General features: G+C 42.1%; 2 protein-coding genes across 10 annotated transcripts in view; one reads left to right on the forward strand and one right to left on the reverse strand.

The window, feature by feature from the left end:
• The window catches only part of agbl4 (AGBL carboxypeptidase 4), a 429,765-nt gene that overhangs the window by 84,956 nt on the left and 317,401 nt on the right, over positions 1–27,408 (forward strand). The window lies entirely within an intron of this gene.
• Positions 1–27,408, reverse strand: part of elavl4 (ELAV like neuron-specific RNA binding protein 4) — an 83,617-nt gene that overhangs the window by 35,680 nt on the left and 20,529 nt on the right. For all 7 annotated transcript variants that reach the window (XM_039811724.1, XM_039811725.1, XM_039811723.1 and 4 more), the window contains 2 exons: positions 17,148–17,234; positions 13,011–13,257 (listed from right to left, as the gene is read on the reverse strand). In XM_039811724.1, coding sequence (XP_039667658.1) covers positions 13,011–13,257; positions 17,148–17,234 — 334 coding nt within the window. The remainder of the gene's footprint in view (positions 1–13,010; positions 13,258–17,147; positions 17,235–27,408) is intronic.

Below are 27,408 nucleotides of genomic sequence, written 5' to 3' on the forward strand. Positions count from 1 at the left end.
TTGGCAAGGCTGAGGGCCTCCAGGCTGGAGGAAAAAGGGTGGGAGCGAGGCTCGCTGGCTGGCAGCATTCCCCAGGTGAGTGGGGAGATGAGGGGAGATAGAGGGAGACATCTGCCTGCAGCATCAGGAAAGCCCCGGGAGGGGATTCCACCCTTCCACCAATCATTTCCAGCCTGCTATGGAGCAGCTAACAGCAGGGAGTCACCAACTGGCTGCCTGGAATCTGCACGGATGGGTGGGAGACGCCAACGCACCACACAGATGTAAACAAGCGCACACACGTGCAAATAAACATGTAATCACTCAATCACAGAGGCACACGCAAACAAACACAAGCAGTGAAGAATGTCCTCGCAGCAGGACAGTGAGGAGTGGAATGGCTGGCAGTTAACCAGTGAATGTATTATTGTTCATGTGTAGAGGTGGTTATCGTAGTTCCTAAACCATTTAGTGAATGTCAACACTGAACAGATGAAGAACACAGTCTATTTCTATCTTTTATCAAGTGTATGCACGAGCAATCATATAGACCAGTGTTTCTCAAATATTTTTCAATATTGAACCCCCTTTTGAATTGTTATTTTAAGCAAAGTACCCTCTGACCAGTGCAAAACATTTTTGGTAGAAAAAAAAGTTTATATAAAGAGGTACAATACAGCGCTGGCAGTAATAGATAAACAACAACCTTTATTAAACAAAAACATTTAAATTAGGGCTGTCAGCATTAACGCGTTAATCGCGATGCGATTAAGGCCCGAGCATAGCACGTTTATTTTTTTTAATTGCCATTTATTAATTTATGTTACACTTCACTCAACTTCGCGTCGTGCCTAAGAGGCTATTATTTTGACCCTTTGCAGCACCTTTACTTATCGTGAAGCTGCCATACTTCCTCGTAACACATCCTACTGCTGCAGACTGCAGGCATGATGGAGAAATGCAGCAGCAACACAATTCTGAATGGCGCTTTTTATTTTCCAAAACTCCCGGACGGCTCGTAGACGAGTCGAAAGCCATGTGCACATTGTGTAAAGCCGGATTAAAATATCACCGAAGCACGTCAAGCTTGAGCTACCACCTAAGAGCTAAGCATAGTACAGTTAACGTGACTCAAGTTGCTGCTAGTGAGGATTATCTACAGAAATTCAGCGATTAATCGTGATTAAAGTAAATTAATCGTTTGACAGCCCTAATTTAAATGCTACATTTCAAATGTTTAGAATCCATCACTTTGTTCATTCATTATTATAGTATAATTATTTTAGAGTCATATTTTTAAATTAGCATTTTTGCAAAAAAAATTCACGTACCCCCTGCAGTACTCCAAGGTACCCCTAGGGGTACACGTACCCCCATTTGAGAAACACTGATATAGACGGAGGTATTACTGTAGGCAGTTATCCATCTGTAACCTACAGTATGCATGCAGACAGTGTAGTTGGCTTCAGCCTGTCACAACGCCTGCCCTGCCCTGTCCACCTCAGTACTCCCCAGCAGGATTTGCCTTGCATGCTGCCTGCATTTGGATCACACCATCACAGTGCCCCGCTCTGTTCTGGCTCAACACACCACGGTTAAGCACAGTTTAGTTGCGTTTTAAAATGGCTCAGCATCATTTAACCTAGCATGGTACCTAATTGGAATGCAGGATAAGACCAGCTCAGGCTGCAACACACAACACCAGACAAAATGTATTTCCATAACGTAAAGACAAAGCAAAACGTGATATTGCTAAAGCTGTTTCTAGCCACGCATTAAATGTTCTTCAAGATCAAGTTTTACAGTAAAAGTAATTTTTAAAGTCATGTCTAAAGTGTGTACATCTATCAAAGTTGCTAAACTGCTGCTGATAAAGTAATTTACAAACAATTGAGCATTTTTATACCCATGTAAATGCTGTTGAACAGAATAAAAAAAATATGTGTATGGGACATTACCTAATATTGCGTCCCTCATAAATTTGTCACAGGAGTTAATCCTTTTAAAAGACAGTTTTCCTGTGAAAACTCTAAAATCTCAGTGGTAGACTTTCTTCTGGTATTTTATAACTTCAGAAAAATAACTTCAGAAAGTACTGCATCTGAGGCAATACAGAGAAGCTATTAAAAATGCATGATAAATAGCCTCTAATGGGGTTGTAGCTAACAGAAAAATCAGCCTTGTGCTGATCAATTAGCTTAATGGATACATTAACTTATATATTTTAATTGTCAATTAAAACCAAGAACCCAAATGATTCATTGCTTTCATAATGGCCTTTTAATGAGGTTAGATATTCATTTGCCTGTGATTCGTCAGCTGCTTACAGTGCCGATTGCAGATTGTGCAACAGTTGTAACGACTTAAGAAAATGTTCGGCAGCAATGAAAGGGCGCTTCTTAATAAAATTATGTTAATGTAATAATGGCAGAGGTCTCCCCAAATGGGATTTATGTGAAGTATATTAATCTAAGAATTGTGGTTTGTTAATGATATTATATTGTATGGGTGAAGTATTATTATTTTTTTCTCAAACACAAGTTGTTTTAAAAGGGTAGGCAATATAAGCAAGAGCTTCAGCCTACACCTGTTTCAGACTAATATTTTTCTTAAATGCATTGTTGCTGGTTGACTCTATTGTTGTTGCTGAAAGCCAGTCTGAAATAAACTTAAAACTATGTGTATGCACCTGTACATCCGAAGCTGATTAAATGACCACTATACTGTAGCACTGCAGCGTTTTATCATATAGTGCCACGTCCCGTTTCACTAACAGACTAACCACATGGGGTGGGGGAGTGAGGAGGTGGGGGCTAATTTGAACCCATCTCTACTCTTTTGGCAGTGCTTGTGTACAATCTGACATAAATTGTATGGAGAGGTGGGCATGTTTTTCAGTGGTAAAATCACTGCTATTTCTAGTGAGTAGCTCTTTGGTGAGTTGGCGAGGTGTTATGACTAAGCCATTATTTGTTTCCTGAGGAGCAGCAGGTTGCTCAATGTGTGAGATAAGAAAATGAGTGTACTTGGAGCGGGTGTCCTGTCTGCTGGCCCCACTATGTAATTTCACCTTTCCTTTCCCCCTTCTGCACATGCGCACACACAAACACACACACACACACTCTGAATATACGAGTTCAATCAAGTTAAACATATTCATCATGTACAAAACTGTGAGGCGCACAGTGAGGTAAACAATCATATGCTGTAAGGTCACGGTGCATATAGTAAGAGACTCTAGTTGCATATTGCCTGTCATTATTTTGTGCTTTTTTTGTTATATTATGTGACTAAGAGCCCTGTACTGCAGACATGAAAGCATCTTCATCTCCTGTTATCAGCAGACAAGGCTCACACAACACTATAGACTTTGATCTAGAATGCTGCCAAATAAATGCATAGCAGCAAGAACCTTCTATTTCGCTATGTACCTTCCTGCAATCTATTGTTCTTGATACTATTCCCTGAAAGTGTAGCTGTTCAGTACAAAGTTAATTGAACAGATATAATGTTTTACTTGGAATAGAGGTATTGTGTAGTTTTTTGATACACCTGCCAACTTGTTTAAATTTAAAGGTCCCATGACATGGTGCTCTTTGGATGCTTTTATATAGACCTTAGTGGTCCCCTAATACTGTATCTGAAGTCTCTTTCCCGAAATTCAGCCTTGGTGCAGAATTACAGCCACTAGAGCCAGCCCCACAATGAGCTTTTCTTAGTATGTGCCATTTCTGTGTCTGTAGCTATTGAGGAGGAGAGAGGGGGGGGGGGGGGGCAAGGTGGAGGGGGGGGGTGTGGCCTTGACCAACTGCCACTTCGTTCGTTTGAAAGCCATGATGTCTTCTCTCTCATGGGTGGGGCAAATTCTCTGGGTGGGCAAAGCAGAGAAAGGGGAGGTAACCTTGCTCCTTATGACCTCATAAGGAGCAAGATTCCAGATCGGCCCATCTGAGCTTTCATTTTCTCAAAGACAGAGCAGGATACCCAGGGCTCAGTTTACACCTATTGCTTTTTAGCCACTGGGGGACCATAGGCAGGCTGGGGGAACGCATATTAATGTTAAAAAACATAAAGTAAAATTTTCATGCCATGGGACCTTTAAAAAAAGTCAAATGTTTTGACGTCATTGGGCAAAAAATCCATAATAATCTTTCATCATATTGTAATTCAAGTAGTCTGAGAGAAAATTAGACTTGGCTCTTGTTTTCAGGCTTTACAAAATCTAGCCTGTGACAGGAGACTCTCGCTAATCATGGGTTATTTTAGAAAGAGAGCTTTCCTATTGGTTGTTCTACAAATGCAGATGTGTGTGCATGTCATTCATTCAATGGCATAAATCCTACAGAAAAAGTTGCTATTCCAGCATTGGCAATATCTGCCTACACTGCAAAGCAACCAAATAAAAGTAAGACGGACTTCTCAAAAAGAGTCTAAAAGAGAGTCTGACAATAAACATAATAAAACGTGTCAATATTTGAGAAGCATGTCAGAGAGAGAGAGAAAATGTTGCTAATAGTTTCTGCTTACCGTAGCCAAAGGCTCACGGCTGCGGCTAATAAAAGTTCATGTTTATGTACCTAGCCAGAGCCTTGAATCACAGTACGTCACCTAAAAGGGCTTTACAGGCCCACAAGTTTGCAAAGAAAACAGGACAGTAATTCTCGTAGAATTGCCGATATATAATGGCATCGGGATCACAATCACGATCTGGATGAAGCATTTGCATATGCTCGTATGGTGGGAGGGGCTTAGAACGGAAAGGGGAGAGCTGCAGAAGGAGGGCAGTATTTTCAAATGTTGGCGTTTTCTTAACTTTTTCCATAAAACTGCTTACCCCAGCTTTAAAGCCTATAAGTCTCACCACCGTCAGCAGTGAAGTTTGTCATTCAGAAATCATGGGAGAACAGAAGCATCAAAAAGGGGTGAGTGGCAGCTTTTAGAGATCATCAGGGCTATGAGCCGATGATGCTAACACACCTTGAGAGGACCAGCCCCTTCTCCTCAGAAACAGGCAAATCCTTTTGGTCAGTCTTGAAGTTAGCGTCATTTTAAGATGAGGCGGAAGGCAGAAAAAAACATTTCAATTTGTCAAAATAAATGTGTCACACTCACTGCTTCCAGGCTCTCCCATCCTCTGACGTTTTGCCCCTTGCTGCTCAGCAACTTGAGCGAGTGCTATTTTTGATGGGCTAGCGCTCCCAAACATTTGAAAAGGTGCCCTGTCACCAGCTTCATGTCAAAATACACTTACCTTAAAGAGGGTCAACTCCATAGGAAATAGGGAGAAGGAGTTGAGTGAGTTTTCAAAAAGATTAATACAAAGAGAACAAAAGACTACAGTGCCTCAAATACTAGCAGTACAGTTAGAGCATATCATGTGGCATGTATTGAGCCCGTTTAAATAACTAAATTCATAAACAGAGCCACGTCCCCCGCACACATGCATCTACTGTAGATCCCTCTCCCACTCACTCATTCAACACATCTTTCCCTCCTGGGTTGCCAAGGTAGCAGCCACTGTTGCAGTCAATAGGCTCCCACTCTCAGTTCCCAAGGCCCTGCTTCCACCAACACACACACACAGACACACTTGCCCACGTAGAAGCTCAGGGACAAACACACGTAAACCACCCCCTCGTGGTGGCTCCCTGAGCCTTGGGGTCAGTGGACTGCAGCCTGCAGTGTGTGGGCTGGTTGGCTGGCTGTGCAGCTAAGAAATAGAAGGCAAGCTGACAGAATGAGAAGCCCCTTTAAGTCTTGGATAACCCTGTTACGTCAGGATTGCGGAGCCTACACTGCTGCACCTGCTTTAGACTGGAGGGTCGGAGGGCAAGGAACCAGGCTTGAGGCACATTCAGCCTCTGGATCTAAGGCTGACAAAAGGGACAGCAACATCTGTGTTCCATGTAAAGGGCACTCGGAGTGGAATTAGAAGGGACAGAGGCAGTCTGAAGTTAGGGTCACAAGAGGAGCAGTGGAGCCAAGCAAGCTCTCAGGGCGTCCAACTCTGGGTCCTTAGCAGAGGGAGGAGGAGATTGAGGGTTGGTGCTAAGAGGAGAGAGACAGGACATTCTCGGGACCTGGGACTCTGAAACTTTAATGTGTGTCTGCCTGCTTGTGTCTGCACTTCTGAGCTTGGCAGCTCTCTTAATACCTGGCTTTAGAGATGTCAAATCCTTTTTTCATCTCTTTCCCTGTCAGCTTTGTTCACACTATCTCCAGCCTTCAGCCCATTTCAGGTTCAGATAAATGCAGCCTGTATATGAAATTTTAACACTGCGCCAGATCTTCCTCGGGATGATTTTGGTAAGGAAAAAGTATGTAAAAAGTATGTAATGGTTAGTCACCACAAAGAACAACACTGCATTTGTGTTGTTTACGTGTTTTGGAAGGTGTGAATTGGTCTCATCATAAGACAAATAGAGGAATAATAGGAAGTTTTGTTCCCATCACTCTAGTAATGATGTGAAAACAGCTTGGCTTGCAATCTGAAGTACAAAGGGAATTCACTTTGCTCCCAAACGTGTTGTCAATGTATATTTTAGTAGCAACAAAGAGATGTGGGTAAACTGAGGTTTCTATGGTGAATATTTGATCTGCTTCTGTTAGACTGACAGACCTTGTGCAGGAGCTAAGCTCCACCCGTCTGTCCTCGCAGATCAGGGTTAGATGCATATTTTATGTTTGCAATACTTGTGGGTGCACTTGATGTTCCATAACAAAAATGGAACGACAATGACACTAATGGAAGTTTGCTGCCTGAAACGCAGGCTTGTGCGTGCAAAGCACACCAAATCCAGCAAACCTGAGATGTTTTTTGCACCTACAGTATATGGAATATGGTGTACCTGTCCTTATGTAAGAATTGGGTTTGCAGCAGGCATTCACGTGGTACTGAAGCTGCTGTCTGTCAGAGGTGCTCTGGCTTGATCTACTCCACAGCTGACATCACAGTCCATCCATTTTTCATTGCCAACATCTGCTTGGCTTGCTACATTGTCACTATGATTTGCATCAGCTCCCCAGATTCCATGTATAAAACCAACACATGGAAGGTGACTAGAGTAGTGTGCACCAAAGGCTTCAGTCGGTGTGCTTAGGGATGACGTCTTTAGAGGGTTTTATGTAGACATGACGATTGTTTAATCTGCATAAACAGAACAAAAATGCTGCTCCCATTATGGAAAGGTGAGTAGAGTTAGCTGCTCAAAGCTGGCAATAAGCAAATGCTGTGACTAAGTAAGGAAAAGGGTAACACAGGCAGCCAGAACAGGGCAGACATATAGCAGCTGGTAAACATGGTAAGTTGTTTACTAAACAAGCAAGTAAAATATATCTATTTATAGTAATGGTACTGAGCTTTTGGCTACTGTAATTATTGGCACAACATAGGAATCCCCAAAAATAGTTGTCCACGAAAATATAACACCTCACCCGCCCCAACTGCAATCAATTATTGTACCAGCATGGAAAGCCTTTTCTGCTCTTTCGTGTCATTATGAAAACAAGTGCATTAATTTCTCCAGCAGAAATGCAGCTGATGCAGAAAAAATATTTTAAAGAAAGACTTACTGAGAAGGTACAATTTCATTTCTGTGGCATGTATATATGTTCATGAGTGCTGATTCAGTATATTGCAAAGTTCATATTATCTAGCTCTCAATAATGGAATGCATGTTTGTTTCTTCTCTGTAAGGAGTGGTTGCTTCCACTGTTGCTCAATATGAGCGTTCACACTGGCAACTTGCAGCTTAAATAGACGTTTTTAATAAAGAAAAGATGAACAGAGCGCTAACAGTGGAACCATCTACAGTGTCTCAAAGCTGTCATGCCCTTGATATAAAGCATTTGTACATGTTGCATTCTTTGTGCCTACAATGCAGGAGGACAAAAACTACTACAGTATACGCACTTAATTTAAACAGCAAAGCGTTTAAAATATCTTGTCTTTAAGAAGACAGGCAGACAGGTGGAGGCTTGTGGCATACTGTATGTGCAAGTTTGTGTGGGCTTCAGCTAGGTGCATGTAAGCTAGCCTTAAATAAAAGATTAACCTGCATGTCCCTGCTGTGTTATGAGAGCACCAGACAGGTAGGTAGGTAGTTGTGCAAGCAGGCAGGAAGGTAGGCAGGCAGGCAGGCAGGCAGGCAGGCGGGCGGGCGGGCGGGCGGGCGGGCGGGCGGGCGTGTGGAGAGCAAGAAAGACACCCAGAGGTGGCTTTTATACAAGCTGAAGTCAGCCAAGGTGACAGACAGAGCTGGAGTGTCTACGCCTACCCTCACCCACCAGAGCCTCACGCCACGCTGCAGTCATTGGAGCTGACAAGAGCAAGTCCACAGGAAGCTGAGGACCTGTCTGTCTCTCGTACCTCTGAGAGGCTCATGTGCTCACACCTTATCAGCAAACGCATACAGGTCAGTTAAGCTGCAAACACTGATAGCATGAGATGCAAGCAAGCAAATACTGATGAATGATTGAGTGCATTTGTCTGCATTTCAAGTAGTAAAGCTAAAACAAAAGTACCATACAATGCAGTTCGTTGAAGTGAAAACTGAACTTCAATCTGGTAATGATAAAATATTGAAACTATATTTTTATTTAAATGTTCAGTCAGTGAATTTATTTAACTTCTTAAACTTTGTTCTATTTTCCTCATACTTTTCACACAGCATAATAGAATATGAAGGCCTTAATATTCCTAGCAATATGAATAATGTGTAAGTACAGAACACAACTATCCTCAAGATATTCTGAAGTTTCCTGCTGAAATTTCAACATAGTAAAACATTTCCTTTACTTCCTTAATCTTGACTCACTCGAATAAAAAGTCTAATTATTAAAGTGCAGTTGAGGCCACATATTTAAATACACCTGCCCTAACAACATTTAAGCAAACATTTTTTACAACTCCACATACAGTATTTCATGTAACATTTCATGAGTTAAAGGTATTCTAAGCGATGTCGCGCGTTTTTTAGGCTACAACATTTTTTGTCACATACAGCAAACCTCTCCTCACTATCCGCGAGCTTCCGGTCCCCTGAACACACTTTAAAAAAGACTCGGTCTCTGTAGACAGCCTAGGTCCACACACGCCAATAAAAACAAAGTGGTCCAACCTGGACCACAAAAACATAACAAACCATGTTCCAGTGTTCAGCCAATAACCGACAAGAAGGATTTGGGGTAGGGTTTGGGGTGTGTGTGTGTGGGGGGGTTAGTTCGCTGAAGCACAGAAGGGAGGGGGAGGGGACGGGATGAGGAGGAGGGAGGGGTGAGCTAGTCTCGTTTTGTTTGAAAATACTTTGAACGTCAACTAGATTAATGTCACACATCGCTTAGAGCACCTTTAAGTCAATAGGGTATCTACTGTATTTCTATGAGATAATTATAAATATAGTAATAGCCAAGAAAGAACTTTATTTCAGCTTTCATTTACTACCACAGATTTTTAGTGGGTCAAAAGTTTGAATACACCAAATTCACTATCTCTTTAAACTGTATGATTCCAGAGATTGATGGAATTACTTTTGGAAGCTTCTGATAGGCTTATTGTCATTATTAGAAGCTCACTTGGAATGTACCTGTGTTATAATGAGTAAACCTGTATTTAAGGACCTACTCTTAGAGTCAGCATTTCTTTTGCAATTGATACGATGGGAAAATCCAAGCACTTAGCCAAGACCTCAGAAAAAGAATTGTAGCCCTCCTCAAGTCTGGTTACAATTTCTAAGCGACTAAATGTCCCACGAGCATCTGTGAAAAACATTGTACGCAGATATAAAATCACAGAGCCACAGAGTCAATAAATTGTACAGGAAGGAGGAGATACTGTAACTATCTCCTAGTGCTGAGCAAACCTTGGCCTGAAAGGTTCAACTGAACCCCAAGAGGAGCTAGTAATGGAATGTTGTTTGAGAATGTTTTCAGATGATCACCAGGACGGTTGGATTTAGGAAAACAATAACGGGACGCAGGACAACAACGGCACGGTTGGGTTTAGGAAAAGAAGAACCAATCTCCCTATGTGGATTTTCGGCCTTTCATACTACTCGCTACGGTGTAAATTGACACGCAATCGCAAGGTAATGTAAGTCAATGGAGCTCCAAACGGCGTTGATAAACACGCTATAAAGCGATTATGTATCTTGATTTTGATGCCAAAATTGTGTCATACATACACTACTTAATGAGATGAGTCTGTTGGTCAGATGAGACAAAAATGTAACTGTTAAGAGTCAGAATAATAAGCGCTATGTGTGGAAGAAAAAGGGTGAGGCTTTCCATCCAAATAACACCATCCCAAACTGTGAAGCAAGGGGGTGGGAGCTTTATGTTGTGGGGTTTAGTCCTGCAGGTCGACCCACAACCCGTGGTTTGGGCGGGTTCCGTAAGCTTACTGGAAAATATCGCAGGCTGTTCAAAAAGTGACATGCCAGCGTGCGTGAGTGCAGAGACAGAGAGAAAGGGAGAGACAGAGTTAATTTCTTTAATGAAGGGTTGTTTTGCTGGGTGAGTGTTAAAAAACCCTGACCCGAGCATTACTAGTGGGGTTGTTGTGCTGGAAATTGGACTGGTACACTCAGAAAATAGATGGCATGGTGAGGATAGAAGAATATCTGCAAATACTCAAGCAACATCTCAAGACATCAGCTAGAAATTGTCAAGCTCTGTCGTGATTAGGTCTTCCAGCAGGACAAAGATCCTAAGCATTCCGCCAAAGTTGTGCCACATGGCTCACAGACAACAACGTAAAAGTAGGAGTGGCCATCACAAAGCCCTGAACTGAATCCAATTGTGAACTGAACTGAAAAGGCGTGTCCGACGATGATGGCCTACAAATCTAACACATTCTGTCAGGAGGAATGGGCCAAAATTTCATCAAAGTATTGTGAGAAGCTTGTGGAAGGCTACCCAAAGTGTCTAATTTAAGTGAACCAATTAAAAGGGAATCTCACGAAATACTAAGTGTCTTTAAACTTTTGACCCACTGAAATTCAGTTCTGGTAAATAAGGTAGATACCCTATTGACTTAACACAAGACATGTCTGGTAACATGAAATATGTAGAGTTGTGAAAAATTGAGTTTGAATGTCGTTAAGCCTCGTTGTATTTAAATGTATGGCCTCAACTGTCGAAGTTGATCTTTCTTACATCCATGTGTAGATATTTATGACAGACAAGAAAGGGTAGAAGAGGTGTATATATCGACCTCAAAAAATTGTGTTCTCTTTAGTCTTCCTACCATCCTTCTCTTTGCACCCCCCCCTCCCCCCTCCCCCCGCTTGCAAACCTGGCTTAGTCTGTTAATGATTTGGATGACTGTTAGAGAACATAAAGCCTCTTGGCATTGCCTGCTAGAAGAGGGGATCTGTGCGTTGTTAGCCTAAAAGTTTGCATGAGGAAATTGCACCCATGGGAGAGCAAAACAGACATACACCACAGGGGGAGATGGAGGGAGGTCAGAATGTATTTATAACTTTTTGCGTTGATGCTAAATCATTAGCGAGACCTTGTAGTGCAGAGCAGAGAAGTACCCAAAATGGTTTAGAAGTGAGCAAAGAAACATTTCTACCTCTCCCTAACATTCCCCATTTAGGGACCGAGCAGGTTTACAGCAATTCTGTTTGTTTTTTTCAACTCCCTCCAAGTACCTGCTTGGTTCCTCACTGCTGCTTGGCAAATCACACTTAAAGGGGAAATCGGGACGAGAGAAAACATGGTGATGTTGATGATGATAGCATGTGGTATCCCAGTGTTATTTTTGTACACCGTCCTCCATTATCCTGGTGTATCTGACTCTCAGGCTCCATTTTGTGGCCCATTACAGAGGAAGAGGAAAATAGTCCTAGAGAGGAATTGTAGTGCTGCAGAATACAGTTCAAAGAACGAGAGAACAGAAGGAGGCAGGAATGGCTGGGCTATTGGCCATTTTTGGTTTACAGTCAGAATTGTCATTGCTATTGGCCTTTTGGTTCTACTTAATCTATTCCAGAAAATCTAATTCAGTGATTATGTTCACGTATATATCTGTGTCTGTGTGTGTTCACTCTCCTCGCCTTGCCGACTGTCTGAGAATGGCTTGGTGATCTACACTGCCTGCCAGCCTGGTGCTCTTTAATGAGATTATCAGGAGAAGAGTGTCAGTAAGTAGGATCTAAAATGAAAGCCATTATGGAGCATTATCACAGAGCCGCACCACCCCAACCCATCCGATCCATCTGCTGTATGGCCACCCACACAGCCACTACGCCCAGATTACAGCCATGATTAGCACCGCGAAGTGCTGCTTAATTTAAACACCTCTGGAGAACATGTGGCACTTTGCTGCATTGCTGACTAACAGCGCTTGAACACATAGAGGGCAGAGATGGATTTCTCCTTGTAGAAGACAACACACGCAATGACTCCTCTCAAACACTTGGAATGGTGTTGGACTTTGAGCTTATGTACACACGTGTACATCTATTCATTTTGTATCTAAATCATATCTAAATCTTAACGTGTCTACCTTTTGATCTTTTAGCAGTATGGGAACAGTCACGTAAGCTGTGTGCTTCATCACGTCTGTCTCTCTATTTTATTATTCTTACCGATCTACCACTTTTTTTAAAGGCAAATATGACAAAAGGATTGTGGAAAAAACACAAAATAAATTAACATATAGATGACCAACAATTTAAAAATATGTGGGTTGTTGAGTATTATCCTTTAAAAGCAGGATGCTGTCGTAAATAGGAAGTCCAGTCATTAGACCAGTTAAAATTGGGGCCTATTCTATTATATCCTAATTTCATCATCATCCTTATCATATTGTCATTGAAAGCCTTTTGACCTCACTTCAGGTTTTTACTTCAGTGAATTACATGCTCCTGTATGGGCTGAGAAATCCTGATATCTTTGTTTGTCTGATATCTTTTTAAAACCTTTTGGATACACCTCAAATGATGTGAGGGCTAAGCACATTACTTTCTTAATTCATGAAAAGTTGATATTTTAGGAATCACAAATGCAACGTAAACATTCTGTACCTGTGATCTTGTCGCGAACCAGCTTGCAGGACTCAATCTCTCCAATGCTACCAAACAGGCTGCGGAACTCCTCCTGGGTCATGTTCTGGGGCAGGTAGTTGACAATGAGGTTGGTCTTGCTGTCGTCATTTGATTGGCCAGTCTGCATGGGCGAGGGGCAGCCGCGGCTGTTGTTGGTCGGTCCGTTGGATGTGGTGCCTCCTCCGCTTGGGCCATTTGTCACTGGAGCCTCCATGTTACTGATGATCTGGAGGAGGGCAAAGAGGAGGAGGAAAGAGGGAGAGGAGAGGAACCATAGAGCGAAAGTGCAGGAAGGAAAGAGAGAGATAGCATTGATTAGTAAAGGCTTCTGTACTGTATTTAGCCAATTTGGAACACTGAATATGCAGCAAGGCATACAAGACTCTGACAAAGTGGTTATTTTCAAAAGAAAATTCTAAAAAGCTAAATTTGTTGCATTAGGTCAAATCAAGAGTCTGGGTGACTTTTAAAGGCCTATTTCTACACATTTGAAATGTTTTAAACAAGCTTTGCACACAGTACTTCTCGCCATAGATTCAAATGCTGTAGCAGTGAAGTACAATGCCAATGACATTTCACAATGTCTCAGTTTGGAATAGAGTTACTAAATGCATTTTTACATCGTTTAAGGTAACATGACAATATATAGAATGTGGTGACAGAAATTTCTGGGTTGTTGTGTGCAATGTTGCAAATCAGTGGGCAGGACTGCTTTTTAGCAATATTAGACTTAAAGGATTTTTTTTTGGGATGAAGTACCTTGACTTTTGTGGTATTTAATAAACAGCTATTATTATGAATAATATTTTCAAATTTACATTTAACATAGTAAAGTTGAATAATAGTTGTAGGCATTTACTCTGCCTACAACTATTATTATTAATTTAAGGCGGAGTAAATTCTTATACATTATGCTAAAATGGCTGAAAAAGCAGTCTTTAGAGTTCTCTCATTTGTGAGCAGTCCTACTGTCACCAAATAATCTAATTGGTGAAAAACAAATTGCTTCTCATATCATGATCTCTGTATCATGATGCATCATTAACATTTATGTAAAACATTGCTATTGCTAAACCCTAATGTGAATCACAAACAAAACATATAGTGAACACACAGTACACAGAACATGCCACATCTCTAAACAGGGAGAAATACAACAAACACTAGACACAGAGGATAAAGAGCTAAATATTCATGAAGACAGTAAGAGGTGTCGCTAAATGTTTCTCTGATAGCTGCTGAGGTTTGTGGGAGGGGGCAACTACAGGGGCAGCCCTTCAGCTAACTATTTGATTGCTGATGCTGCTGCTGTGACAGAGAGACGATTGCATTTTCTTATTTGGTTTTGCAGAGCATCTTAGGATCAAAGTGTTCAAAAAGGAACTGTGAGCTTGGTGTGAGAAAACAGCAAAAAAAAAAAAGGTGAGAAGGAGTGAGTCAAAAGTCGGAGGAGGAGGAGGGAGGCAGGTTGCACTTTGCTTTTCTACCAGAGCACTCTAGTACATATTTAATTCAAATGCTTATTCTGAGCGAAAATCATTCTCGAACAAAAGCAATGTGTGATGTGAAATTATTCATTTGCATAAAAACATTTGTTTGATCAAATTAATGGCTTTGGTTGCATATATGTGTAGAGTGTGTGTGAGGGGAGTGTCAGCGTTTCGCAAATGGATGGAGTGGAGACGACTAAACTTTTACATTTATGCACTGTTAAAGTATAGAGCGTGTCACTCTTTCTTGGCTCATGCTTAGGCAGACCAGGAGAACGTAAGCTCACCGTTGACAGAATGTTTGTTTACTTGGTTTATTACCTTTTCACTGTTCTGCAGTGTCCCCTTGCACAGATAATAGATCTCGTGGTGCCTGTATCCTATGTATGGAAATCCATAGAAAAATGCCTTTCCAGTTGAGCACAAACTCAAAAGTTTCCATCACAATGCTGCACAAGAATATTTGCATCTTAATTTGGGTTGCAGCATGTTTGGTCATAATGAACAAACATGCTGCAACCCAAATTAAGATGCAAATATTCTTTAATATGATTCAATCTAATTTTTTTAAGTCATCACTCAGATCTCTCCCTTTCCCCTGTTCAACCATTCAGCTCTCGGTCTATTTTTAACCATTCTTAAGGACACGGAGACAGGCTGCACTTGGAAGCAGGGCTGGTTTTAGCAAAGGAGAAACGGCACATATTTCGCTCTATTTCTGGATTATCAAAAGACTGGACCTGTGTTCTAATAATATATCTCAAAGCAGAATTTAAAAATTTCCCAGTTTGTCCAGAAATAGTTTTTGAAACCATTTTAGACATTTGCAATGCGTGTACTTCTCGGCTTTAATCACTTTACTTTTATCTATCTATCTACCTGCGTGCAATGGTAAGCAGGGATGATGATAAATGAACAGTGGGCATACAAATAACTCTTAGTTACAATACAAATACCACAATATATTAATATTAATATAATATAAAATAATATTGTCAGTACCATAAAAAATGTGCAGTTAATTTTAATGAGAAGATCAGAACCGCCAAGAAAGGTCTTTACTTATGTAAAAGTGGGAATATCTCTAAATACCTATACCAACAATGTCACAGGATGGCATACAGGGGCTTGAAGCATCCATAATTTTCTCTGGCTTTAGGAATAGCTTTAGAAAAAGGCTTTATTTCTCATTATCTAGTTTTCTTCTTTTCCTCCATCTAAGTGTTTAGGAGCAGCAGCAACACAATGTCAGTCTTTAATCTGCTTCCATCCTCTCTCTCTCTCTCCCTCTCTCTCTCACACACACACACACACACACACACACACACACACACACACACACACACACACACACACACACACACACACACACACAGAACAATGGCCCAAGCCCACAGCAGAAAACAAACAGACAGGGAGATGTCTAAAAGCTCTCAAGATGAGAGCTGCATGCAAATTGTTCTTTTGACAGTATCCTTTCCTACTCACTCACCCCTTTACCACAACAGAGATACAGAGACAGACAGAGGGAGAGAGAGAGGGGGGGGTGGGGGAACGGACAGAGAGCGTAGATGAAGAAAAGGAGAGAACAGTATCTAGCCATAACAGAGTTGATTGGAGAGGGCCTTATTAAATCTGTTTACATTCCCTGCTGGGTTCCATTCTGTCAAAGAGACTTTCAACTCCATGGGACGTTTTCTGAGGAGTTTTTCCACCAAAATGGCTGCCTCTAATTAACAGGGACCTGCCGAGTCCTGGTGGCCAATTATATTCCTCTCCCTATCCCTGCCCACCAGCATTTGTGCTGCTCAGCAGTCCACTTCTTGTTGGTTGTGAACACTTCGGCTGCCCCAGCTCTCCCACTGAGAAGCCTAGTGCTGTGGACAGAACTCACTGCATGCCCTGCTGAGTTGGTACAACACACAGCCCTCTCAAGATCTCAGCCTCAAGATGCAGCTTCTTATACTCACAAGTTGTAATTCTACTCATGTAGGAGGCAGAGTCAGGACTAGTCTGTAGATGGTGTGCAGTGTTAGATAGAAATTAGAATATTTGCTTATTGTCGTAAGTTGAAAGATACCTGATGGTCATTCCTAAAACCGGCATCCTAAGAATAACAAAGCAATTTGGCTTGACCAGAACAATGCTGAAGCTACAATTGCTATTAAGCAAAATGCATGGGTATTCATTTGGGATTTTTAATGAATGCTGGAGCGCTCAATACAGGAGAAAGGGCAGATTATTGTAGTGAGCAAGTGTCTGCAAGGAAGTAGAGGTCCATCAAAAATGCCCACAGGTGAAGCTTTGCATGTGTTAACGAAAGCTAAACAGCACAATTGATTTGTAACGGATGTAGTATAAATACTAAAACATCAATATGTACATATAAATTGAAAAATAAGCATTTTTTTTGAATATTGCTTTTCACTCATCTCTGCACAACTTCCTCTACCCTTGCAATCCCCTCTCCTCCCTCCATCAAACAATGCTCTGGTTCCAACCGTCTCAGTCAGCAGCATCACCAACCAGTGCGTATTCATGTAAGCACAGTACAATATCAGATCATATTACTTCATGGGTGTGTAAAATGGCTGGGCCATCTTTTTGGCAGCAGTAGTCTCCTTACCATCTTTGGCTGTGTCAGCAATCCCTTCTCTGCCCAGCCCTGGAGCTGTGGGAGCTCTGCCTGACGCCACTGTGTCTCTGTCGACCCCTATGGAGCGGAGCACAGGGAGGGAGGGACGCACAGCCCACCGTCAACATACACTCACTATACAAGGTTAGGGTTGTAGTGGGATTTGGGGTGGGGGTTAGGGGTTGGGGTGATGGGGAAAATGGCGGCTCAATAGAAAAATACAGCTACACCTTCACAGTCCTTGCACCAGTCAAACTAAAACAAAGACGGGTGGCTCAGGAGTTTTGTGTTTGATTGGGATCACTGGTTAAGATAAGTGTTTTGCCTTTGGGAAAGAATAAATTGGGTGATGGTTAAGATTTGAAAAAACTGCATTACCTAAATTGTTGAAATATTTCTTCATGCTGAAAATGAAAAAGATTTATTCAGTTGTTTCAGTCTGTTTTAATAATTTACTTCATAATAGATTTAATAAAATTGCATCTGTGTGTGTGTGTTGAAGATGGCAGATTGGTGAGGTGACTGCAATGACCTTGGCAGAGTTTATAATGAGGGTTTCCCTCCTGCTCCCTTTGGGTAAACAAGCCTGTGGTTGAAAAGACAGAAATGCCACAAATGAGCAGGAAGTCTGTTCACTAGCTCTCCAGAGCAGGGGGCTTAAATGCCTGCAGGTATCTACGGATGCTACAAGCAGCCAATTTAGCAGGAGAGGCGGAAGAGAGGAGGGATGACCTCTGCCTTCATATACTCCTTCAGAGAGATGACGAGACAGAGTGGGGGATCAGATGGGAGGGGGAAAAAAAGGCAGGGGCTGAGTAATGGGGAAGACACTTCCAATACTTCAAAGAAAGAGAGAGACAGAGGTGGGGGAGGAGAGAGAGAGAGAGTCTGTACATGTTCTGTTGTCAATGTGTCTTGTAAACTTGAGCAGGAATGCATAATGGAGGTCTAAATGAGTGAACTGTCAGCTTGAATGGGCAAAAGAAGATACAGGGGACCATGGAGGTCAGGGTAGAAAAGAGGACCGGAAATATTATTTCTACTAGCTGACTGGTAATGGTGAATATTGGGATTTTTTGGGGATGATCATATAGAAATATCAAGCTGAGCCACCTTTGTTTTAGTCTAGTGAGGGCCAAAGGGTTACCGTTGAATAGCGACTGTGTCAAATATAAAAACAATTTATACTTTGTAAATCTGACTGGGACAAATTGGTAAAAAGCATTAGGTTTTTTTATGTAACCATTGTCAAGTTTTTAGCTGTGTTAGGTCAACCTCATGCAGGGGTGCCAAAGCTAGTAAAGTGTACATCTGTAAGAGCCAAAAGTGTTCAGCGCCAGGGATAGCTACAGCCCTGGGGCTAAGGTGCCCACGCTAGGTACAGTTTGGAGCCGCCACGTACAGTATAGTGGTCCTCTAATTAAGAGGACAGAGGACAACATAGGCTGCTGTTAAATGTAAAGTTGAAAAGCCTCCCTGAAAAAAGAAAATGTTAGACAGAGGTGAAACATCAAGAGCATTTTTCACCCATTCTGCAAAGCCGTCTTTTTATGTCGGGGTGGAAGGGAATGGTGTGCCGCAGCAAGCAGCCAGTGCAGTGTAATTGTAGCATGTTCAAATGTGGTGATAAAAATGTAAGGAAGCAGCAAGCAGATGTATGTGAGTTTCCATTTCAACAGCCAACACACAGTGCAGGAGAGCATAATGTCGGAAAAAAAGGAATATTACATTTCTCAGAAGTGCGGTTAAGTCTCTGCACAACTCAGTGCTCAGTATTCAATGCTCAACCATTCGATAAAACAAACAGTCTCAGGCGTAACACACACATGGCACACACACGGTTTCATCTTTCTTCATATTCTCGCTGTCGTTGCGTTTCTCACATGAACACATACATGCGTCTTCTGATAAAATCTCAAATATCTTATCTCTGGAATAAGGGTGCAATGCAATTACATTCACCAACCACTGAGATGAAAAACCGCTCATGGATACATTTTCAATTATTCAGGGAATACATTTCAGTCGGTGCTCAGATGCTGGGAAAACTTATTATATAATCAATACACTCTATAACACTGTTAATATTTGATGCCACAAAAGTGCTTCCTGTCTCCTTGGGCTTCCAGCCAATGGTGTCTGGGTACTGCAGTCAAATAGGATGAGCCTTATTCGCCTACAGCAAGGAAGGGGAGTAAACATTTGTTTTTCTCTAACAGTCGAAAATACCAAAGGCATAGGCGGCTTTCTTTTAGATTTACTGTATATCAATCTATTTTTACAAGTATTTCTTTCATACTATGCACAGATGCACAAAGCTGATCTCTGTCTCCACTTCTCCACAGCCCTATGTCACTCATGGTACAAGCTAAAATTTAAACGACCAAGGAGTTTGTGTTTTCCTTTCCTGTCCTTTTCACCTTCATCATTCCTCTGCTGTTTTTACACAATAAAACCACCACTTTATATTTCTGGCCTAGTGCAGGCTTCCCTCCCCGTTCTCTTACAGAGCTTAGACAATCAATTTACCCTGACTTGGCCAGGATAGATGGAGGCTGTAGAGACTGCAGAGTAGGCAGTATGCTGCAGGATCTCTCCACTGATAGACACACTGCTTGGCAGCTACAAAATGGAGCCAGCATGCAACCATCTGACTTGTTAGACATCGCCTCACCATCTTGCTTCAGATATTATTAGTGATTTCCTTATGCATCTTATTTTCATTTGGTTTTAATTATTTGGCTTGTAAAAATGAGAAAATAGGATGATGTTAAATCATCTGATAGAAACCATCACCATATTATAATTTAACTGTAAGATAAAGATATTTTAAGACAAATAATTACATCCAAATATACTGGCAAGTTGTGCCATGAGTCCCCATCTTACTACCATAAAGCCGCCACACCAGATACTGCTAAACTCAGACTGAAACTCCTTCTTTGTCCCCCAAAATGATACTGAATTGGAGTTCCGATTAAACTGACAGAGACACAAAGAGATTAATATGACTTTACAATCTCAGCTTCTCGGCCAGTCAAGTTCCCTGTAATGCTCACTATGCTATTGATTTTTATTTTTCTCTCTCCCTTTCTTCCTGGCCTTCTCTCTTTCTTGCCATCTCTCCACCTCCACCAGCATCTTCCGAGCTCTGAAATGTCCTGCAGGTCAGACGGATGCTGGGCCGGATCAATCAGAGAGAGTAATCTGGGACGCCTCATGCACGCAAGCACACACAGACACATCACATAGAGACACATCACAGATACTCGAAACACACACACACACACACACACACACACACACCTCTTCTCTGTTGCACTCTGGTCTGCCTGCCTCCAGTCTCATCGATCTGCATCTACTTTACCAAATGGATTCTTCTCTTCTTCTATCCTCCTCCACCACTTTTCTCTCTGTGTGACTTGGAATAATAAATGTTCCAGACTGCGCGAGACGTGTACGTAAGCAATTTTTCATTTAACTTTGGCTTGACTCTTTCCCCCTCTCTCTCTTCTTTCTCTTTTGTGATGTTTCAGTCTTCCAGTGAGATCGATGCAGCTTTCCCACACACTCCCTCACAGCCCATGGGCAATCGGCACATAGTTGCGTTAGGTCAGAGGTCAGGAGATGACAGGATACAGCCAATTGCCGAGGGGTATGGCAGACAGGATCTATATAATAACCTCAAGATTTATACTGGAGGATGAGTCTGTTGGCAGAGATTACTATTTTCAAATGTTAAATATCTGATGTATTGCTCAGTTTCACTTATTTCTGAAAGCTTAAGATTCTGCATTTTGCCGTATGTTCATAATCGAGGTGATGTAACTTGTTCTACTTTATTCACATTTACTTGGCTTGATTATATCTAAAAACTTTTCTCAAACTATTTCATGCTGCGTTGTGGGCAGTCAAAAGACCATCCTTCAAGGACAATGACTAAGGACCTGCAATGCTCCATACATGCACAGTCACATTTCTCTCTCTCTCTCTCTCTCTCTCTCTCTCTCTCTCTCTCTCTCTCACACACACACACACACACACACACACACACACACACACACACACACACACACACACACCACAGTCTCCTTTACTCAGCCAAACTGTAGGCGGAACTGGAGCCATTTGTCCACTGGCTGAATCCCAACTCTGCACCAACGCATGCAGGAAATTGGTGAGCATCTTGACTCTGGAGATGGCACTTCAATTTGTGCAGCTCCAGTGACTGGTGCTCTGCAGTTCCTCCCTTGTGGGGGTGTGAGATCAGCTGGACACCTGCCTAGCTGTTTGGCTGAAGCCTGGAGCATGGGGACTGTGCCTTGGAATGAAGGCCTGGCCTTGCCTGTCAGCCCAAGTCCCTGTCCCTCAGCCCCAGCCCGAGCCTGGCTTCTCAGGTCCTCATCAGAGTTCCACTAGTTTCACCCCTGTGCCAGGAACAGTCCCTCGCTTGATGCCCCTCACCCTTATTTCTCGATACAATCCTCAACTGCAAGTCAACACAGCCCCATCATCCTAAGTCTTGAACAGAATCAAATCCCCATCAACAGCTTGCCAGCCTTTGTTCCAGTTCTAGCTGCTGCAGCCGGCATCTCAGTTCCCAGCTCAGTCAAATCAGCAAGATACCTCTGCTGTGCATTGCTGTCTGTCCTTTCTGTAATCCCTAGCTGTGACGGATGGGAGCGATCACTGTCAAAGCCCTGAGCTAGGACATTTTGGTGGATTAGAGGCTAAATCATCGTCTCATCCCCTACATGGGATTCAATTCTTAATTAAATGTCATTAATGTCGTTAAAGTTTTTAGTGGAGATGATATCTATCATGTAGGGCCTATTCAGTAAGTATTAGCCTTGTTTCTGTGAATGGTACGCACAAAAGACATCGTGAAAAGGGTTAAAAAAAAAACGGTAAGGACCCTGCTAACATAAAGTAGGCCTACATCACGCCTGTTATTTAACATGACATAAAACGTTCCCAATCCGTCCCAATAGGGCACATCTTTTTCAAAACACAAAATCATGTTTGTCGTGACTATGTTAAGATCTAACCTGGTTACTGTGACTGTTCTCTGAATAAATACAAGTGACACTGCAACAGAGTCTACAGCACTGCGATGACAAAAACCTGCACTACTCTGGATTGCATTTCAGGGAATAACTTGTGTTTCCATGCAGTGCTCATTTCCGTGTTGAGCTGAAATTGCTTTTAGCTGGGCCGGGACAGAGGATCGAGGACGCAGAAACAGACAGCGAGGCAGGGAGAGCAAGCAGGCTGATCCGATCTGAGTCAGCACCATGTGTCATAAGCCAGGACGCCACCTCCACAAGTAGCTGGCAGGTGAATGTGACCACGCACCTGTGCAGGCAACGAGCCATTTTAGTGAAGCTGTTTCCTATCTTTAGCAAAATACCCTAAAATACACCAGCGCATCGTAAAGAAGCATATGCAAACATGCACAAATCATGCACACTCAACTCAACTACCTAACTATACACCGTTACTGTGCCCACCTGCATGTACAGTATCAGGTCAGAAATAAGCAATTCAGCAGTGTCATGCTAATGCAACCAACTAGAAAATACATTACTCACTTGCTCAAGCCTGCATTCATACTTGTTGTATGTATAAGAAAAGGACTTGAAGAACAAGGTAACTGGATAAAGCAACTTTCCAAAAAGGGGTCTCTAAGAATATTCTCCCTGAGCAACTGAATAAGAAACTTGTAAACTCTTCTGACTGAACTCAATTTTCTGTAATTCACAGTAGGAGTTGGTTTGAGGCTGGAATGGGTAATATTGGTATTTAAAAAGCTATAAACAGCCTTGAGGTATATGATAAGAACAAAACCTACAGCACAGCACTTACACGGAGAACAAGGGAGAGAGAAGAACACGGGCACGGCTGCTAAGCAGAGGCAGAGCTCTTCCTAATCTAATCACTGTTTCCTCCATCAGCTGCTTCTCAGACACAGCCTGTGTGTGTGTGTGTGTGTGTGTGTGTGTGTGTGTGTGTGTGTGTGTGTGTGTGTGTGTGTGTGTGTGTGTGTGTGTGTGCGTGTGCGTGTGGGTGTGTGGGGGGCATACTAATAATAATAGCTAAATCACATAGACCCAAACTGACCGTTGTACTCGAGAATTCATTCAACAGCCTTGGGTACTGTGGGAGGGTGTGGCTGAGTGTATGTCAGTGTGTGCTTCGCTAATCTGGTTATTGATTCAGCTCTGAACCGGAGCTCATATAATCAAATAGCTGCAAGGGAAAAGGACAGCCGTCCGTCATCTGTCTTTATAAGTAAAGAGTTTGATAGAGGCAATGAATAACTGGAAACTACATGTAGATGTAGAGGAGGTTATGTTGCTGATAGACAGACAAGCTAAAATGTTTATAACTATCCTCTGGCAAAACTTTTGGCAACCTTCTTTCTCAGTGGAAACATGAAATATATAATTATTTTATTTATTCTTTTGATAGATATAAGTCTGGGAGCCTGGGTTAAATATTCAGCTACATTAATCACACTGATTTCTTTGTGCTTTTTGAATATGCCGTCACTGTAATAGCTAAACTATTTCAGTCACTTTCCAAATGCTCTAAGGTTGCTTTGTACTAGTCATTACACAATCAATTTGGAGTTTGACTTGAGAATTTATAGTGAGCCCATCTTCTGTGCAGATCTAATCTCAGTGTAACATGATGTGAGAGTCGTGCAATTTAGAGATGGCTTCTACTGCAGCAGGAAGAGAGGAGAGTGAGACACAAAAGCCTAAATGTATATCGGCACAGCTGACAGATGAGGCCCGCCGGGCCGGCACACCAGCTACACCATTAAGTGTAGCGTGCATTCAAATGAGCAGATTAATCCCCCCTACTGCTATACAGTGCAGAGTAATTGAAAATGCCCACAGGAGACTATCCTTGCGCGTATACTGTAGCATGTGCCAGGGAGGCAACATATAGAAGGAGGTGGCTGATTGCCATCGAAAATTCTGCAACTGCGTTTAAGTCTGACAGCATATGCCAGAGAGCCGTGCAGCAAAGAGATAGCATACATCTATCTCTCATTTTATCTCTCTCTTTCTGACTTTTTTTCTCCTAATATCAACTTGACAGGTGCTGTTCATGCCTGCTGCCGCAGTCTTGATAAGCACTGTATATCCCATTCCCTCCATTTCCATTTAGTTATACTGTTATACTAGAGGAAGGAAGACATTCCTTCCTCCTACTGTCGATTAGAAGGGAATATGCATTGACTGTGTGAGAATCCATATTCCTGTTGGGACTAACACCTTCAATTTTAGAATTACTATCTCAAATGGTGACCCGATAACTGCCACTAGGTGTAGCTGGTTGGGTATCTCTGGTCTCACATGTGCTACGTCAAAAAGGCCAACCAAACCTCTGACTGACAAGAGAAAATAGTCAGGGTTTTATCTACCTGCTTGCCTGCGTTTTCTCTTAATAAATCATGAGGAGATAGCCTAGCAAAGCATGCACAGATATCCTGTTAGAAGAAGTCTGTCAGCTTAAATATTATAATCTGTATGTACAGTGGTCCTGATCTTTATGAGCAACTGGCCACAACTGACTTTCAGATGGACTTTCTACATCCCTTTTTTCTCCCGCTGTGGGATTTTTCAGTGTCTTGGTATACTGCGTAGAGCACAATCAGCCTTTTTTGTCCCTGTGTTAGTGTTGCTATTGATGAGATAAGGCAGGCTGGAGGCTGTCGTGTGAAATGCTGTGTTTGTAGGCCCTAATGTGTCTGTTACCAACAACAATGGCGCCATTTTGTAGCATGTTCAGTTGCATGTTCAATCTATAATTCATCTGGCTACAGAAATATATAAATGTTTAATATGTTAGAGGCGGTGAGGACTGTCGAAAGCATGACCTTGAAACGTCCTTTAAACATCACACAGCAACAGTGCCGGGGCCAGTTAAGCTGCCAAAGCCAAACAGGCAACGTACACACACACACACACACACACACACACACCCTGTCTGCCTGCCTGCTGATGCTTTCCGCTGCTTTCTGTTCTCTTTTTTTTTTTCCTGGGATGCAAAATGCAGATGAGACGAGTCAGCCGCTTGTGCACAGCCTCAGGAGAAACTGCCACTCAAATCCAAACATCTGTATGAATACCAAAACACACACGGTACAGTGGAGGATGAGAGAAAGAGAGGGAGGAAGGAAAGGAGAGAGAGAGAGAGATGTCGAGGGAGAGAGAGGATCGAGAAAGAATGAGCAGTAAAGTAGCTAAGAAAGCCAGTGTTCCTCTCTCCTTCTGTATCTTTGACTGAACAAAGGGCTATAAACACATGAATACCTCTTTCCTCCCACTGTATTTTCCATTGGGATATTTATTCTGAAAAGCAGCGATGCACAACAAGGGCTCGGTCCTGTGTTTGCTAGTGGGCTGAGGCGCTAACACTCCCCAGCTGATTATGTGTCTGTCTGTAGCAGTTTGAGCTGCTGCCAAAGGAATTAGGTCTAGTATTTGTGAATGCTGCTCCCCGCACAGCAGAATGCCTTGCCATGCCTCTCAGATTTCTAGCTTTTTTTTTAAAAGAGAGGGAAAAAAAAAAACACATTTTAAATAAATGAAGGAAATCGCTGTGGAAGCCTATTAAATTTTCAACGTGACCGTTTTGTGAGTCTTCATGTGTGTTTAGGCTTCACACAAAAGGAACATTTTAAAAACCAAAGCGTGCTAATTGGGACAGAGATTGTTACAGCAGCTTCTTATTCAAACAGGCTTTTGGCTCATTAACTGCTTCCATCCAGCTTTTGTTTAAAGGAAAGTGGAAAAGACATTTAAAGACAATAAAATATTTTATGATATTTATACAGACACTGTACCACCAAAATACTGATAGATTGCATAATGCACTGGCACAAAATATGCGAAGGCAATGGAAAAACCTCTTACCTCAAGTGGAAAGGCAAGACGAGAAATGACTTCTTCTATCTTAGTCGTGTCATGTCACACACTAATCAAATCTTTACTTTGTAATAGCAGCTATATTTTAACCAGCAGTCGACCACATTTAATTATAGATGGATTTCATGTCATATTAGTGTAATGCAATATATCTGTATTTTGCATGAGAATAATTCAATTTCTTTCTTAAAATTGAATATTACTAATTTACTTTGGCAGGTGTTCGATTCTAGCATAAATTTACAACCTAGTTTAAATACTGTATTATTGTGTGCGTAACTGCACATCGAGGTAGGACCTGACGCCCTTCAAGGGAAATTAAAATGTTGGGGGGGGGGGGTTTACTTTACAAGTTAATATCACACTGTTGTGAGTTTCCACTTATTCATGAAGAAATAAAGAGGAAAAAGCTTCTGTACGGCCTTGCAGGACTTCCCCAGTTGTGCTCGGAGAGATCTTACCAAACAAATGTAGTCCAACTAAATGTCTTCGACTTATTTCTCTGGCTAACACATATCACTATAACCTCTGTCTAAAGGACCCCACTCTAAACCTCATTACTGAGTGGGGTCAAAGTTAATGCAGGAACCATGTAATTACAGCTGACTGATTGATGTCTATTAGTCTCTGCTGCGACCCATCCTTTTCTACACGTCTGACTGGGGCCGGCCATTTACCTGAAACTAGAGAGGGGCCATGTACAGTATGATACACACCTGACACACATGCACGCACACACACTAAACATTAACTGTATGTGTACCCACATGCATAATAACTACATACACAAACTATACTACGAACATAAACATAACGTGACATTTGACATCTCAGCATTAATTACTGTGGATATGATGAACTGTAGTGCAACCTCTGAATGTGAAAAAACAAATTAAACCATATTAACGGCAGCACAACCATGACTAGACACACAAAACACAAAGCTTCTGGGCGCCTGATTAGCTCACCTGGTAAAGCGGGCGCCCATATATAGAGGTTTACTCCTCGACGCAGCGGCTGCGGGTTCGACTCCGATCTGTGGCCCTTTGCTGCATGTCATTCCCCTTCTCTCTCCCCATTCAAGTCTAAGCTGTCATATACAAATAAAGGTCTAAAATGCCCAAAAAAATAATCTTAAAAAAAAAAAACACACACAAAGCTTCAGAATGCTGAAGGCCCTCGGCCCTAGCTCGCGTTTACCTATTGTCCCCATACAAGTCTATTTCACGAAAGTCAGACATTCTCTACACTACATGCCAAGAAACAATGCACACAGCCACAAACAGCAAGTCAAACCCACAGCACGCATT

The sequence above is a fragment of the Perca fluviatilis genome, chromosome 9, assembly GCF_010015445.1.
Source record: "Perca fluviatilis chromosome 9, GENO_Pfluv_1.0, whole genome shotgun sequence".
NCBI lineage: Eukaryota > Metazoa > Chordata > Actinopteri > Perciformes > Percidae > Perca > Perca fluviatilis.